Source organism: Coregonus lavaretus (assembly GCF_964263955.1).
Source record: "Coregonus lavaretus genome assembly, chromosome: 18".
In the NCBI taxonomy this organism is placed as follows: Eukaryota; Metazoa; Chordata; class Actinopteri; order Salmoniformes; family Salmonidae; genus Coregonus; species Coregonus lavaretus.
This window is the reverse complement of record NC_140005.1, coordinates 22,685,257-22,702,739: the sequence shown is the minus strand read 5'-3', so window position 1 is coordinate 22,702,739 and position 17,483 is coordinate 22,685,257. Positions and strand designations below refer to the sequence as shown.

The 17,483-nt window shown below is 44.9% G+C and overlaps 1 protein-coding gene across 1 annotated transcript in view; it reads left to right on the top strand.

Annotated features, from left to right (window-relative positions):
- Positions 1 to 17,483, top strand: part of LOC311146064 (latent-transforming growth factor beta-binding protein 2-like) — a 149,672-nt gene that overhangs the window by 126,694 nt on the left and 5,495 nt on the right. The window contains exons 28-32 of the mRNA XM_084182527.1: positions 3,134 to 3,259; positions 5,140 to 5,259; positions 6,094 to 6,222; positions 16,503 to 16,637; positions 16,862 to 16,996. Of these exons, the coding sequence (XP_084038653.1) occupies positions 3,134 to 3,259; positions 5,140 to 5,259; positions 6,094 to 6,222; positions 16,503 to 16,637; positions 16,862 to 16,996 (645 nt within the window). The remainder of the gene's footprint in view (positions 1 to 3,133; positions 3,260 to 5,139; positions 5,260 to 6,093; positions 6,223 to 16,502; positions 16,638 to 16,861; positions 16,997 to 17,483) is intronic.

Below are 17,483 nucleotides of genomic sequence, written 5' to 3'. Positions count from 1 at the left end.
TGGGGCATGTTTAGTGTTTAGTTCAGGGAGGGAGGAGTTGATAGGGATTGGCAACAGCTGTCTCATAGTCAATATAGTCCATGCCAATCTGTAGAATCACAGCACAACCTGTAAAGAAAGTAAATAGTTCATGCAATTCAACTCAATTTCACACGTGAGAATGGCAATCATAAATAACACAGCACACATGAGTGAAAGGCACTCGTAAAATAGCAAAATAAGACATGCTGATAAGTAATATAATAAACATGCCGATAATATCAATAAAGTATACTGAACAAAAATATAAACGCAACAATTTCAAAGATTTTACTGAGTTACAGTTAGTGTAAGGAAATCAGTTAATTGAAATAAATTCATTAGGCCCTAATCTATGGATTTCACATGACTGGGAATACAGATATGCATCTGCTGGTCACAGATACCTTTAAAAAAAAAGGTAGGGGTGTGGATCTGAAATCCAGTTAGTATCTGGTGTGACCACCATTTGCCTCATGCAGCAGGACACATACAGTGGGGAGAACAAGTATTTGATACACTGCCGATTCCTACTTACAAAGCATGTAGAGGTCTGTAATTTTTATCATAGGTACACTTCAACTGTGAGAGGCGGAATCTAAAACAAAAATCCAGAAAATCACATTGTATGATTTTTAAGTAATTAATTTGCATTTTATTGCATGACATAAGTATTTGATCACCTACCAACCAGTAAGAATTCCGGCTCTCACAGACCTGTTAGTTTTTCTTTACGAAGCCCTCCTGTTCTCCACTCATTACCTGTATTAACTGCACCTGTTTGAACTCGTTACCTGTATAAAAGACACCTGTCCACACACTCAATCAAATAGACTCCAACCTCTCCACAATGGCCAAGACCAGAGAGCTGTGTAAGGACATCAGGTATAAAATTGTAGACCTGCACAAGGCTGGGATGGGCTACAGGACAATAGGCAAGCAGCTTGGTGAGAAGGCAACAACTGTTGGCGCAATTATTAGAAAATGGAAGAAGTTCAAGATGACGGTCAATCACCCTCGGTCTGGGGCTCCATGCAAGATCTCACCTCGTGGGGCATCAATGATCATGAGGAAGGTGAGGGATCAGCCCAGAACTACACGGCAGGACCTGGTCAATGACCTGAAGAGAGCTGGGACCACAGTCTCAAAGAAAACCATTAGTAACACACTATGCCGTCATGGATTAAAATCCTGCAGTGCACGCAAGGTCCCCCTGCTCAAGCCAGCGCATGTCCAGGCCCGTCTGAAGTTTGCCAATGACCATCTGGATGATCCAGAGGAGGAATGGGAGAAGGTCATGTGGTCTGATGAGACAAAAATAGAGCTTTTTGGTCTAAACTCCACTCGCCGTGTTTGAAGGAAGAAGAAGGATGAGTACAACCCCAAGAACACCATCCCAACCGTGAAGCATGGAGGTGGAAACATCCTGCTTTTCTGCAAAGGGGACAGGACGACTGCACCGTATTGAGGGGAGGATGGATGGGGCCATGTATCGCGAGATCTTGGCCAACAACCTCCTTCCCTCAGTAAGAGCATTGAAGATGGGTCGTGGCTGGGTTTTCCACCATGACAACGACCCGAAACACACAGCCAGGGCAACTAAGGAGTGGCTCCGTAAGAAGCATCTCAAGGTCCTGGAGTGGCCTAGCCAGTCTCCAGACCTGAACCCAATAGAAAATCTTTGGAGGGAGCTGAAAGTCCGTATTGCCCAGCGACAGCCCCGAAACCTGAAGGATCTGGAGAAGGTCTGTATGGAGGAGTGGGCCAAAATCCCTGCTGCAGTGTGTGCAAACCTGGTCAAGACCTACAGGAAACGTATGATCTCTGTAATTGCAAACAAAGGTTTCTGTACCAAATTTTAAGTTCTGCTTTTCTGATGTATCAAATACTTATGTCATGCAATAAAATGCAAATTAATTACTTAAAAATCATACAATGTGATTTTCTGGATTTTTGTTTTAGATTCTGTCTCTCACAGTTGAAGTGTACCTATGATAAAAAATTACAGACCTCTACATGCTTTGTAAGTAGGAAAACCTGCAAAATCGGCAGTGTATCAAATACTTGTTCTCCCCACTGTATCCTTCGCATAGAGTTGATCAAGCTGTTGATTGTGGCCTGTGGAATGTTGTCCCACTCCTCTTCAAATGCTGTGCGAAGTTGCTGGATATTGGCGGGAACTGGAACACGCTGTCGTACACGTCGATCCAGAGCATCCCAAACATGCTCAATGGGTGAATGTCTGGTGAGTATGGAGGCCATGGAGAACTGGGACATTTTCAGCTTCAAGGAATTGTGTACAGATCCTTGCGAAATGGGGCCATGCATTTTCATGCTGAAACATGAGGTGATAGCAACGGATGAATGGCACAACATTGGGCCAAAGGATCTCGTCACGGTATCTCTGTGCATTGCCATTGATAAAATGCAATTGTGTTTGTTGTCCGTAGCTTATGCCTGCCCATACCATAACCCCACCGCCACCATGGGGCACTCTGTTTACAACATTGACATCAGCAAACCGCTCGCCCACATGACACGTGGTCTGCGGTTGTGAGGCAGGTTGGACGTACTGCCAAATTCTCTAAAACGATGTTGGAGGCGGCTTATGGTAGAGAAATGAACATTCAATTCTCTGGCAACATCTCTAGTGGACAGTCCTGCAGTCAGCATGCCAATTGTACGCTCCCTCAACTTGAGACATCTGTGGGATTGTGTTGTGTGACACAACTGCACATTCTAGAGTGGCCTTTAATTTTCCCCAGTACAAGGTGCACCTGTGTAATGATCATGCTGTTTAATCAGCTTCTTGATATGCCACACCTATCAGGTGGATGGATTCTCTTGGCAAAGGAGAAATGCTCACTAACAGGGAAGTAAACAAATTTGTGCACAACATTTGAGATAAATAAGCTTTTTGTGTGTGTGGAACATTTCTTGGATCTTTTATTTCAGCTCATGAAACATGGGACAAATATTTTACATGTTGCGTTTCTATTTAGCAAGAGTCAGTGTCATTTGTGACACACACAGACCCCCTCTCTCTGGGGACGTCCTTAGTGTGTATCACTCATGTGGATTTGGAGGAAATGGGACAGTTCAATCTCCTGTTCAGCTGTGGATGAGTGTCGGTCTGGGGTGATCAGTGGAGAAGGGGACTGTCTGAACACAGATGGTTCCTACCTCTGCATCTGTCCCTATGGATACACCACAGGCACCGCAGAGGGAAATGGCTGCCAAGGTGAGAGAACAAGCTATACTGCTAGGATTATAACTAACTACCAACTGGTTTGAATGCATTACCACAATTAGCACAAGCCACAAGTTCCTCCTGTCTGGGTATGGACAGACAGTGCATGCAGCGGGCAGCTTGTACTCACTGACCCTGTCTCTCTCTGGGCTGACCCTTCTCCCCCCTGCTCTCCCCCCTGCTCCAGCTTTGGGGTGCCTAGGTGTCCACTGGTTCCCCAGGCCAGTTAGGCAGCAGGGATCAAACCCAGCCATTTTTTCTAACAGGCTATGGTCAGACATCAACAGTCTCACTGCTCCTCCTCTTTCAGCTCCACTGGACCAGCCGCACCAGCTGACCCCTTGCCCTGGTCACACCAGAGAGAGAAAAAAATGCTGCTCCTGATTGTTGGCCAGAGCGCTAGCTAGCCTTTTACTGGAACATTCTGGAGCATTAGCTGTCAAAATACAGACGAATGGAGCACTCTGGAAGAATCAATATGAAAGGAACGTAGCTCAGGCTAAATGTCTGAGCTGCATATTATTGATTCTGGCCTGTTTTACTGCTGAGATGTATCTAGCATTAGCGTAACCTGAATGACAAATCATTGGGCAGTACACTGAGCATGTTATCGCTCTGGAGTGATGTGAAGCATGGAGCAGGGCCACTCTCTGGAGGTGGAAGATCCTGGAGGGGGTTATAGTGGGTGAGGGTCCCATGGTGCGAGGGGACTGGACCTCTTCTAGGCCATGCGTAACAGCAGGCTAGGCAGCACCTCCCCAGTGCCTAGTGCTGATGGCTGGACTTTCCCTTCACTCCACTGGGCTGTGGCCATGTACTGTAGCACCACACAGCATCCACAACAGTGAGCAAGGCAGGCCCAACCCTGGCCCTCTGCCACAGCAAATATAGTCCTTTAATTAACCTTTAAATCAGAGGCTGGGAATATTTTCATGCTGTCTGCCATTGTGTGTGCAGCGCTGACACAATGAAAGCCAGGCCTCTCTGCCATGGGCCCTGCAGGGAGAGGAGAGGGGGTGCATGGGAAGGAGAGGGTCAGGTGAGCCCAGAGTGGTTAGCCCTCTGGTTGGAACACAGGTGGACTAGCTGGATGGCTGGCTGCTTACAGGGCTATGAGTACTGGTACTGTCTGAGGCTCAACCATGGATAGTGGACTAACATCAGTCAATCATAAAGATTAACTACTAATCAATCGAGTATAACCTGCCATGCAGCTCTGTTTGAGATAAATCATTGCTTTAAATGTTTGTTATCGAATCACATGGCTATTAAACCGGAAGATAAATGTGGGTGCTTACCCATGCTGTTTTCAGACAGTTTTGTTCCCTTTACCTCCATACATGTGTTTACTGTCTACAATGAGAGATTTGTCTCATTATCAGCCATGGCAAAAGAAGATGTTCAATTTTTGTTGCTTTTCTGCCTTGCCCCCACTTATTAGGCTATTCAGTCCAAATACCTTTTAAGTTATGATGTAATGTGGCAATTACACCAATCTACATTTAATCAAGCATACAGCCATCATTATACATTTTTTACTAGTCGGAGGGAATGTTCCCAGACCTATAGCTAGGGTACATACTTTTTTCATATTTTCTGTTTGCCAGTACCGTAAAGTGTTCCAAATGGGCAATGTATCTTACGCTCAGACAAGCCCTTGATTGCACACATGCATTATTTTCTTCATGTTAAGAGAGAATGAGATTCTCGGTGGCTGACTGATTCATATTATACCAAAGAAGAGAATACTTCATGACTATCATAAACAAAGAACACTTTCTTTCACACTTTCCTCTCTTCTTATCCCAATTTCTCTCTCTCTCTGTGTCTGTCTCTGTCTTTCTCTCCCCCCTCTCCTCCTCCTCCTCCAGATGTTGAGTGCAGTAAGGACGGCGTGTGCTCCCATGGTCAGTGTCTCAACACAGATGGCTCCTACCTCTGCCTGTGTGAGGCTGGCTTCAAGTACTCTGCAGACACAGCTGACTGTGAGGGTAAGAACACTCTACCAAATTCATAACCCCTTCACTCTACCCACAATCCACTGCTTCTGCCCCAGCTGAAACTCAGCAGAGTTAATAAAACGTTCCGGTCCATTTAGACCAGAGTCCGCCCTGTGTGTGTGAAAGTTTTTTTTTTTATGATTGATTATGTAGCTGTAGTCAGTGCAGTGTCAATGGTGACATTCCCTCAGTGAGAGAGTCCAACTATGGCTCAGAGGCTTTCCTCTGGCTGTAGCTGTAGTCTTGCGTAAGGGAGCTCCCTGTGACTGGAGCCCTGCTCCTCATCTCCCCTTGGGGAGTATGAATTACCCCATTGTGGGATGGAGGTGTTTCTCCCTCTGGAACATCTCCCTTTGCTCCTTCACAAGTTCTTCAGTTCCTGTGAAAATATTGTTCTTGGCCATGCCCAGTTTCTGCTGCTGAGCACTGAGGACAGCAGCACCACAGGCCTCCTGGCTGTGCCTACTCATGCTGGGGAGACATTGTACTGTGAGGAATGGAGGGGGAATGGGATTGGTGATTAATAATATAATAAATAATAATAAGCCATTTAGCAGATGCTTTTATCCAAAGCGACTTACAGTCATGTGTGCATACATTTTTACGTATGGTTGGTCCCGGGGATCGAACCCACTACCCTGGCGTTACAAGCGCCGTGCTCTACCAGCTGAGCTACAGAGTGAGTGTGTGCATGTATGATATAAGCACATGTATATCTCAGGTCTACTGGTCTGGCCTACTCAAGCTGGAGATCCATGCTGCTGTGAAGGGTGAAGAATAGGATTGATGTGTGTATGACATTAGAACATCTCTTTCTCTCCACAGATCAGAATGAGTGTAAGGAGTATGGTAGCTCGGTGTGTGGCACCTGGCTCTGTGAGAACACCATTGGCTCGTACCGCTGCTTCATGGGGTGCCAGCCTGGCCTGTATGGAGAGGACAACCCAGACTGTGGTAAGTCAGAGTGGATAACAGGCTCTGTGCTTAGTCAACAGGCAATGTACTTACTTGGTGGACAGCTGAAGGCACTTGAATATCAGCCTTACTGGTCATTCACCTTGGGCAGTTTTCTGAAAGAAACGCTCTGCATTGTCTCGATGGCCCCTCAGCCCACCCCCACCCTACAGAGATACTAATATCACTCTGGCACGCACACACAGAGGCTCATCTATCAAACGCTAATCAGGTGCACTGGGCCTTCTTGGCCAGGGGAGCAAAGAGAGGTGAAATGGGCCCTGAAATTGGGCCACTTTAGAAAGGGAGCAGCGGTATCATCCAAGGCGGTGTTTGAGGCCGGATGATAATAGGGCCAGGTCTCATCCTCCAGACAATGGGGCTAATAGAGTTTTTTTGGCAAGGGCGATGGGTGTAACCTGATCCCAGCTCTTCTCCTCTCTAAGTGGGGCAGGGCTGTCATCTGATGGGACGTACGGTGCGCCCCACCCCTCCCAGCCAGCCCTCGCCCTCCTCAGGCCACTGCAACTTAGACACCCGGTCGGGTGGTCACCTGATCTGGCCTGGGAGGTGTAGAGACGACCGACACATCTGGGTCTAACATCTGTCCAACAACAACAAAACAGCCCTGTCTCCATGACAACTAAAAACAAGACGCCTATGTGTTTACTGGCAAAGACAGACCATCAGTCTGTGTATGTGTGTGTCCATGAGAGATGAACATAATTTTACTATATTCAGAAGAGTGTTTGATTAGTGCTGGTGCGCGCCCGTTTTCGAAGCAGTTTGTATAGGTGGTGGCTGGTGCTGTTCCCCTCTGCTGGTAAACTTCTCAGTTACCGTAAAACATGAATCAAGTCGGTTTTATAAGAGGCATATCTGACATTGAGCAAAAACATACAGGCCAAGTATTTGCTCATATCAAAATGGCTTCCAAACAGGCAGGGCCAGGACTGAAGGGGAGAGTGTGATAGCATGATCTAGTGAGCCCCAGATGGGGCGGACTGAGAGAGAGGGTGTTGAGATGCAGTGAGCGTCGAGCAGCATGTTATATTCTCATGACTCTTTATTTGACTCACAGTGGAGAGCAGAGCCTAGCGGAGCGGCAGCACCGGGGCCGATGACAGAGCCTGGCTTGGTGTGGCCCTCTCCCCTCTGAGAACTATGATGTTGTGTGGCAGGATCCCAGCATGGAGGGGCCTGTTGTGAGAGGTGGCCAGATCCAAAACAGCTGCTTACAGCCTCCTCACCTCCTCCGTTTTACCATTTAGCGTCAACATGGCCCGTCCCCTGCTCGCATAGGCTCAATTCAATATAGTCTGAATAAGTTGTGATGTAAATACGTGCTGATGGTGATTGCATTAGGGCCCCACTGTTTCTGCTCTGTTGGGTAGCCATGTTGTTGTGTAACTGTCTCCTCTTACTTATCTAACCACCAACAAGGTTTTTCCACAGCAGCTTGACCATTGAGATGACACATTATGGATCATAATCCACAGTTTAGGCTGAGCCTGTTAAAACTCAACAGCCCAAGACCAAGTCATAATACCCCAGAGCATTGTAACAGCTCCAGCCTCTCTGGTCCAGTCCAGTGATGCAGCCAGCTGTGGCCATCTCTGACCCACTATCTCTTCACCTCTGTTCTGACGCCAGCCTTCCCTCCTCTCCTCCAGGCTCCCCTGCATCTCCATGGGACATACATACAGTACATCCACACAAAGCATCACAGACATTGACCGCAGAGCTTCTCCTCCCCTCCAGCCCCTGGCCTCCGCTTCCTCAGCCTGGGCTGTGGGATCTGAGGACCAAGCCCTCTTGCCTCTTTCTCGCCCCCCACAGCTCAGCATCTTGCACAAAGGCCACTTGTTCCAGGGCATTATGGGAGGTTATGGGAGATGTTGCCGTCCCCCCAATAAAACGTCTGGGGAGGGAGCTCAATTACTCCTAGACATTTTTGTCTGCTTGTAAAAATCATCCAATATTTAAGAAGGCCGTACACTGTAATTTGCCATTTCTCTGAGGGGCGTTGATTTATTTTTACTCGCGGGCCTCCGATGGGGCGGCGGTTGTCTTTGGCTCTGCTCACCATACTCATTTTGTGGCCATAATACAAAATGGGAAAACTGATGTTCTCCTCAGCAGAGCTTCAGCTGCAACTACGCTCTACCTCCGTCCATTGAAGTTGTTCACTCAGCCCTGCTATGACAGCCTATAGAGTGACGAAAGTAATGCGTTACGTAATCAGATTACTTTTATAAGTAACAAAGTAAAGTAACGCAGTACTTTTTCAAATTGGGTAATACTATTACAGTTACTTTGTCAAACAATGTTTGCGTTACTTTCAGAATTATATCTCTACTGGGCGCGTGTTTCCATGATCCGATCTCGACTTGTTTCCTCATTTAGTTATCGAGCGAGCAGAGAAAGGCTGTTTAGAGAAATGTCATGACTAGGGCTGTTATGGTGACCATGTTACCGCCACGCCAGCGGTCACGAGTCATGACCGCAGTCAAAATCCACGTGACCGTTTAGTCATGGTAACTATGCTTCTTCATGCTCTGATGCTGCTGATGGTCATTAGTAGCCTACCAAACTTGCCAACTGCCTGGTACTCAGCACTCTATTGTCCCCTTTAATCACTCTGACATCAATGCAAATGTATTCTAAAAAAATCAAACACTTCATGAGAGCCCATGAGCTCATGTTGCACAACATTTGTATAGGCTATGCAATTGTGTGAGAAAAGAGGAGGATCCCATCAGCTTTCTATAGGCTAGGCCTAATATATTTATTTCTCAACTTTCCTAATATTAAGCACATTGCTTTGCTTTACAACAGGAGTATAGCCTACCTGGCTGGCATGAAAATGAACCATGGGAAAAGAGTCCTCCATTTAAGTGAATGGATGACCACAGTGCCTCCTGAGTGGCGCAGTGGTCTAAGGCACTGCATCGCAGTGCTAACTGTGCCACTAGAGATCCTGGTTCGAATCCAGGCTCTGTCGCAGCCGGCCGCGACCGGGAGTCTCATGGGCGGCGCACAATTGGCCCAGCGTCGTCCAGGGTAGGGGAGGGACTGGCCGGCAGGGATGTAGCTCAGTTGATAGAGCATGGTGTTTGCAACGCCAGGGTTGTGGGTTCGATTCCCACGGGAAGCCAGTATAAAAAAATAAAAAATAAAATAATATGTATTCACTAAACTGTAAGTCGCTCTGGATAAGAGCGTCTGCTAAATGACTAAAATGTAATGTATTCCTGCCCCTGTTTCCAGACAGGTGCATGATAATGGTCCATTCTAAATCAAAACTAATTTCACACATATATTATTTAGTATATGTAAAGACAAGATTAAATTAAGAATAGTGGTGAAAATATTAGCCTATCACTTGTGAATGATGTATTATCACTTGTGAATGATGTGTTATCACTTGTGAATTATACATTATTACTTCTGAATGATGCCCAGCATAAGAAACATTGCCTTTTTTTGCGACTTTTTCTAATCATAGTCGCACACCTCATGTAGCCTAGCCCATAGGCCTATATGTTTTGATAAGGTTGCCTAACTGGCATACATAGGCAGCGCGTGAGCTTCAAGTTTGGGGAAGATCATTTTCACCATAAAAATACACCTTTATAATAAAGCTTTACATGCATAATCGCATTTGGGGTCACTTTTGAGAAGTGTTTTCCCGCTAATTGATTGCATTTGGAACATTCACGCTTATAGCCTACTGCCGTGTGCACATTGCTGCGCTTATAATGTGAAGAAATAGCCTAATAGTTTATCAACATTTTAAACTTAAACATTCTTATCTGTCGCATCAGCTTCATTGCTTTTAAAAGGTTTTTTGATGCTAGTGGTTGTATTAATTTGGGATCTATCGCATCCCACAACTATCCCAAAGTATGTTTGGAATATTTATTTCTCGCACAGAAGGACAAGTTGACCAATAGAATAGGTCACCTTTTGTACTATGGGGGATAGTAGATTCACATAGGCTAGTGCTTTTTCTGTTCGTTAGGCCTACTCATCTTGTTGGCTGACAAAAAGTAAATGTGGACAGTTCTTCTAACATCAATATGCGCCTCGGAATTCGATAAGAGGGACGCGCGCAGTTGCATCCCCGATGTGTCTGTCTTCACTTGTAGCCTACTTTGGAGCTGAGATGCCTATGAGAAGAACCCGATCAGAATTGAGATATCTGAGAGAGCCATGTGGCCACACAAGGGGGATGCCGCCGGGAAATCCGAGGCCTGGTGAGAATATTATCAAGTGCTTGTGAAATTGGGAATGAGAGACTGATGAAATGTGTGCAGCCTGCACAAAAAACAAAGCAGAGCTCATGCCTTTAGAGTCGCATCATGCAGCCTTAAAATATATAACAAATCTAAACATATAGCCCAACGTTTGTATCACAACTAAAGTTGCATAAATTACTCTAAATTAAGCAAATAGGAGGACCTGTTTCTTTGTTAACCGCTCAACACAAAATAGCCGCATGTGGTCACTCCCTCTCGGAAATCATTTGGAGAAAATATCCTTTCTATTTTATTCAGCTATGTTCAATTGTATTCTTCATGCTATAAAAAATATATATATAAAATAATGCCATGGAATTCTAAGCAAATCTTGTCTGCCAAATGAACTAGTGTAGCCCACAGCCATATGGCATAGCCAGATCAGGGCCTAACATAAGGACAATTCAGAGTATGCTATTCTGTCTTCTGAAATAGACTACACATCATGTTTCTTTAGACCTGTCTAAAATGAATAATGGATTTATTGTGATGGTGTAGGCTATAATAAATTGATTTATTCAAGTTTTTAAATGTAGATGTTCCAAAGGTCTGCATCAGTGGCTTGTAGGCTATGCGTGGAAGCCAGGAGATGCTAAATGTGTTTGTTAATTAACGGTCAATTACCGTGAGACCGGCAGTTATTTGCTTGACAATCACCGGCTGACAAAACGTAATGACCACCACAGCCCTAGTCATGACAGCTGCTGTCCATAGAAATGTATAGAGGGCGCACCTCTGATCTTTGCCATTGATCGCTTCTGTGTTAGCAAAGCCCTGTCTTATCATTCAAAATCTTTCTCTCGAGCCGCCAGTTCTGGTTATAGATCGCACGTACACGGACGCATAGAGATGTCTAGAGGGCACACTTGCCACTAGACGGGAAAGCCCTCTCTATGGGTCCGTGTACGTGCGATCTATAACCAGAACTGGCGGCTCGAGAGAAAGATTTTGAATGATAAGACAGATGTTTGGCTTATAGTATATATGGCTAATTAAGGAGCCCATATATAGTGCAGCACTTGTAGACTAGAACAGGAAAGCAGCGCCACAGATGAAAGGAGAAACTAGTGATCAAACCTGAGTAAGTAACCTATTTTTGGTAGAGCGCGCGCGGCTCACCTTGCTCCCTCCGACAGTCTTTTTTATTTTTATTTTATGAAAGTAATGCAAAGTAATATAACGCGTTACTTTACAATATTATTTTGTGTGGAAAGTAACATGTTACTTTTGTTAAATGTAACGAGTAATCTCTATCTATATACAGTACCAGTCAAAAGTTTGGACACACCTATTCATTCAATGGTTTTTCTTTATTTTTACTATTTTCTACCTTATAGAATAATAGTGAAACCATCAAAACTATGAAATAACACATATGGAATCATGTAGTAACCAAAAAAGTGTTAAACAAATCTAAATATATTTTAGATTTTAGATTCTTCAAAGTAGCCTCCCTTTGCCTTGATGACAGCTTTACACACTCTTAGCATTCTCTCAACCAGCTTCACCTGGAATGCATTTCCAACAGTCTTGAAGGAGTTCCCACATATGCCTCCTGTAGCTCAGTTGGTAGAGCATGGCGCTTGCAATGCCAGGGTTGTGGGTTTGATTCCCACGGGGGGCCAGTATGAAAAATATATGCACTCACTAACTGTAAGTCGCTTGTTGGCTGCTTTTCCTTCACTCTGAGGTCCAACTCATCCCAAACCATCTCAATTGGTTAGAGATCAAGTGATTGTGGAGGCTAGGTCATCTGATGCAGCATTCCATCACTCTCCTTCTTGGTAAAATAGCCCTTACACAGCCTGGAGGTGTGTTGGGTCATTGTCCTGTTGAAAAACAAATGATAGTCCCACTAGGCCCAAACCAGATGGGATGGTGTATCGCTGTGGTAGCCATGCTGGTTAAGTGTGCCTTGAATTCTAAATAAATCGTAGACCGTGTCACCAGCAAAGCACCTCCAAAAATCTCCAATTTGGACTCCAGACCAAAGGACAGATTTTCCACCGGTCTAATGTCCATTGCTCGTGTTTCTTGGCACAAGCAAGTCTCGGGATGCTGGCCTAGGCAGAGTTGCAAAGAAAAAGCCATATCTCAGACTGGCCAATAAAAATAAAAGATTAAGTTGGGCAAAAGAACACAGACACTGGACTTTTTCTTTGCAACTCTGCCTAGGTCAGCATCCCGGAGTCGCCTATTCACTGTTGATGTTGAGACTGGTGTTTTGTGGGTACTATTTAATGAAGCTGCCATTTGGGGACCTGTGAGGCGTCTGTTTCTCAAACTAGACACTCTTGCTCAGTTGTGCACCGGGGCCTCCCACTCCTCTTTCTATTCTGGTTAGAGCCAGTTTGCACTGTTCTGTGAAGGGAGTAGTACACAGCGTTGTACGAGATCTTCAGTTTCTTGCCAAAAGGCACCTAAAGGACTCTCAGACCATGAGAAACAAGATTCTCTGGTCTGATGAAACCAAGATTGAACTCTTTGGCCTGAATGCCAAGTGTCACGTCTGGAGGAAACCTGGCATCATCCCTACGGTGAAGCATGGTGGTGGCAGCATCCTGCTTTGGGGATGTTTTTCAGCGGCAGCGACTGGGAGACTAGTCAGGATCGAGGGAGCAAAGTACAGAGAGATCCTTGATGAACACCTGCTCCAGAGCACTCAGGAGCTCAGACTGGGGTGAAGGTTCACTTGAGTAAAGGGTCTGAATACTTATTTGATTTTTAATAAATGTGCAAAAATCTCTACAAACCTGTTTTTGCTTCGTCATTATGGGTTATTGTGTGTAGATTGATGAGAAAAAAAATACAATTTAATACATTTAAGAATGAGGCTGTAACGTAACAACATTTGGAAAAAGTAAAGGGGTCTGAATACTTTCCGAATGCACTGTATATAGATAGATTACTTTTTCAAGTACTGGTGAGTGCTGTATGAGAAAAGCAGTGTGTGTTTGTCAATGTGTTTGCGTTGGAAAAGAAACATGCATCTCATTTTTATCCTTTGTTTCCAGCTGCAGTTCGGCATTGTGGCTATCAATTTTGTGTGGCTATGGCTTGTCTTTAATAAGGCATACAGGGCCGGAGTGTAATGGAGAAGATGGCCCCAGCTAGCCTGTATTATTAGAACATAGCCACAGGTCTTTTATTAACAAGCTCACACTCTGGCTGGACAGTCAGTCTTAATTAGAGAGTTTTGTAAGGCTGTTAGTCCCAGGGTTTCGAAGCATCCCAGTCAAGGACATGGCCATGGAAAGACCATTAAAGAAATTTGGCCTCGACATTCCCCTTGCTCCCCAAGATGATGATTTGATAGCATCACGCACGCCACTACATGTGGAAACGGGAACATTGTTTCCATGTTTCAGATGGATGAAAACCTCTGAGCAGACACTGATTATTTCATGTAGCAGCTGAGAGCTTAGGTGACCTTCCTGAGAGACCTCCCAGCTGGCTGCTTTACTCACACTGACCGTCCAAAGCCCCACTTAGGTTTTTCACACATGCCAAAATGTTCTTCACAGTGTTACAGTATACACCTCATCTTACTACAAGTCTGTAGCAAGGCCTCAAAGTCCAAAAGTAAACATTTTAATGGAGAAACAGCTCAATATATTTGATAATTGCCCCCTCTACTATGTTTGTAAACACAAAGTTTAGATTTTGGTGGTCCCCATGTCAACTTTTGTCTTCGTCATGTCAGAGCCATTTGGCTGACATCACTATTAGCACCATCTTCTGGATGGCTTTGCCTCTCTCCCTGCCCTCTGGACAGTGGGTCAGGCCTCCCAGAATGCACTCATTGACATTTACATTTTAGTCATTTAGCAGACTATCTTATCCAGAGCGACAGTTAGTGAGTGCATACATTTTTCATACTGGCCCCCCGTGGGAATCGAACCCACAACCCTGGCGTTGCAAGCGCCATGATCCACCAACTGAGCTACAACTGCATCTGTAATGTAATAGTATGGCAGGGCCCAAGCCCTCTCCGTCCCTGCTGAATGGGTTACTTCATGCGGTCGTTCTGGCTGACTCTCCTCATTCCTTGAATGATGCAGCATTTACGAGAGCTCGGAGACAGAATAAAAATCTGATAGACAATATGTGAATGTCATTTATTTTTTTCCTCTACAAATCTGCTGACTTTTATGTATCCACTGTATTTCCATTTGCTCCCGAAAGATGTGTTAGCATGTTTCATAAGACATGCAGGGCTACTAATTATATGCCCTGAAGTTGATGTATACTTTACTATCTACTGTACCTGTCATTATTTCATGCCCATAACTGTGACATTTAGAGAAAAGAATACAGTACCAGATACTCCTCCATTTCCCCACTACTGTAAATGACCTGTAAACGATTAGCTTTTGCTGAGTCAGGCGATTTTATTCTAATTAGAAAATAACACACACAGCACGGGTCTCTAACAAAGGATGACTTGGCAAACGTCCCTCAAATTCCTCAACAAAGGTGCCCTTCCAAAAAAAATAAAAAATAATAATAATAATAATCTGAATGTGGCTTTTGTGTGCATTTTACCTTTCTGTGATCTCTAGGGCAGGGTTTCCCAAACTCTGTGCTGGGGCTTCCCCTGGGTACAAGTTTTGGTTTTTGCCATAGCACTACACAGCTGATTCAAATAATCAATGCTTGATGATGAGTTGGTTATTTGAAATCAGCTGTGTAGTGCTAGGATAAAAAACAAAACGTTCACCCTGGGGGGGGCAGGACCAAGTTTGGGAAACCCTGCTCTCTGCTCTAGGGGAAGCACGTGATAACATAGAAAAGTGTTTAGGAACATAATGGTTGTGTGTCACATAACCTGGTGACTTGGAACGTGGCCAGTGCACAAGCAGGTTAACATTGACCAATGGTTCATGTGATTGACCAGGGAAAACCATAGAATGACTGATGTGTGATCAAACCATTGGTCAATGTTAACCTGCTTGTGCAGTCTGGGCTTTCTAAGAGTAACTGTCTTTGGCCTCTGCACTGTGCACCGTACGCCAAGAAATACAAAATGATGTATGTGAGAAATTGCAAACAAATGTTCCCTTTAAACAGAGGGTGGTTGGGAATCAGCACTAGTGTTATATGGTCCAGTGTTAACAGCTCTAAGGTCCATGCTTTCCTCTACTCACACATTCAATGTACACATAACAAGGTCTTTCCCCTGGCTTCATTAAACATGCTTTATGATCTATGGCTGCACATGGTTGCCAGGTCTGGTCCTCTCTGTCCTTTTGCACGCAGAAAATCTTCTGAATTAGTCCAGATCAGCTCCCCAGTTTAGATTTTTTGCATGGGACACATTTTTGGAATTACAAAAGTAAGATGTCAAGTTAAAATAGGGAAAATGTAGGGAACAATTCGGGCCCGTCAGAGTTGTTGCAGGAAATGTGCATTCATTCAAGCATTATGGAAATCCTAGTTACCCGTAGCCGTTTTGACAAAATGTCTCTGAAGTGGCTTATGTGGATGTGCAGGCCCCTCCATGTCTGCAAATCAGTTCCATGTTGTTACATAATCCAAGACCTCACTCGGCCAGAAAGTGAGCAACAGGTCACTTCTCACTCCATAGACCCCAGCAGAGGACCCTTAAATCCTGAGGCTTCCATATGCTGGCTCTACTTTAACACAATGTAGCCATGCTGAGGCAGCCCTTACAGACCTTTCACTGGGCTCATTGATAGCCATCGGAGTCAGCAGAATGGATTCAATCAAATGGTCTGTGTCCCCACGAAGCTGTAAACTATCCCATTCTCTCCCTGTATTCATTTTCTCAGTTTGACATGTTATGATGATGGTGATTGCTATTGTTATTGTAAGTTGTAGCAGTAGTAGTATTTATTTTAGTATTGCAACACATGCTCATTAGCAAGCCAGTCGTGAAATGGTACAGTTATACACATGTAGCAGAGAAACATTGGAATGTGTTATTCTATGCTCACCTTTGGGTGCCCTCTTGTTTAGATATCGATGAGTGTGTGAATGAGAACATCTGTGGGGACCATGGCTTCTGTGAGAACACAGACGGCTCCTACCGTTGTCAGTGTGACCGGGGTTACACCAACCCCCCTGGTGAATCTGGTGCCCATAGCTGTGTGGGTAAGTAACTGTTAAATGATACACTCCACTGGTTAGCATGGTCAGTTACTGTATACAGTACCAATGTGCAGTACATACTGTATTGTACATGGTGGAATGTGTGTTTGAGTATGTGTGTGTGTTTGTTTGTACGCACACTTGTGTCTGTGTGTGCATGTGTACATGCTTTGCATCTGTGTGTGAACCTTGGTGTGCCTTTTACCCCCCTCTCCCTTTCCGTGCAGATGTGAACGAGTGTGAGATGAGCGCGGCGCTGTGTGGAGAGGCCCTGTGTGAGAACGTGGATGGCAGCTTCCTGTGCATCTGCCCCAGCGACAATTATGAATTTGATCCCATCACCAGCCAATGCCGCCCGCAGGGTAACACACCACACACAGGGGCTTATGGGACTTATGGGTTCGTCCTGTCGCTGAGGGATTGAATTTTCACTGTCTTCACATCTGGGGAATTATTAGGGCAAGAGTGGTTCCATGTTCCCTACAGTACCTGTTTCTATTTCACAACCTCTCTGCTGAGTTTGACTCCATGCTTATTGGATGGGGGGAGAGTTATGTTGTACCCCTAATAGGTTAAATGCATTACAGTTCAAATCCGCGAAGAACAAATTGCAGAAACTATTCCAGCTACCTTTACAGAATTGATTTGCTGTGCTCAGAGCACAACTCACTCCAAATTCTCTCTCATGGCCAAATCTCCCCCAGTCAAATTCCCCCCAAAGACAAACAAGGATAATATATAGCTATTGGCAAAACTGCCATGGAAAGATCTCTCTTAGAAACACTAAGTGTTCACTGTAAACAGATTACTGAAAGAAAGGTCAAGCTTACCTTGAGTCTGTGGCATTGG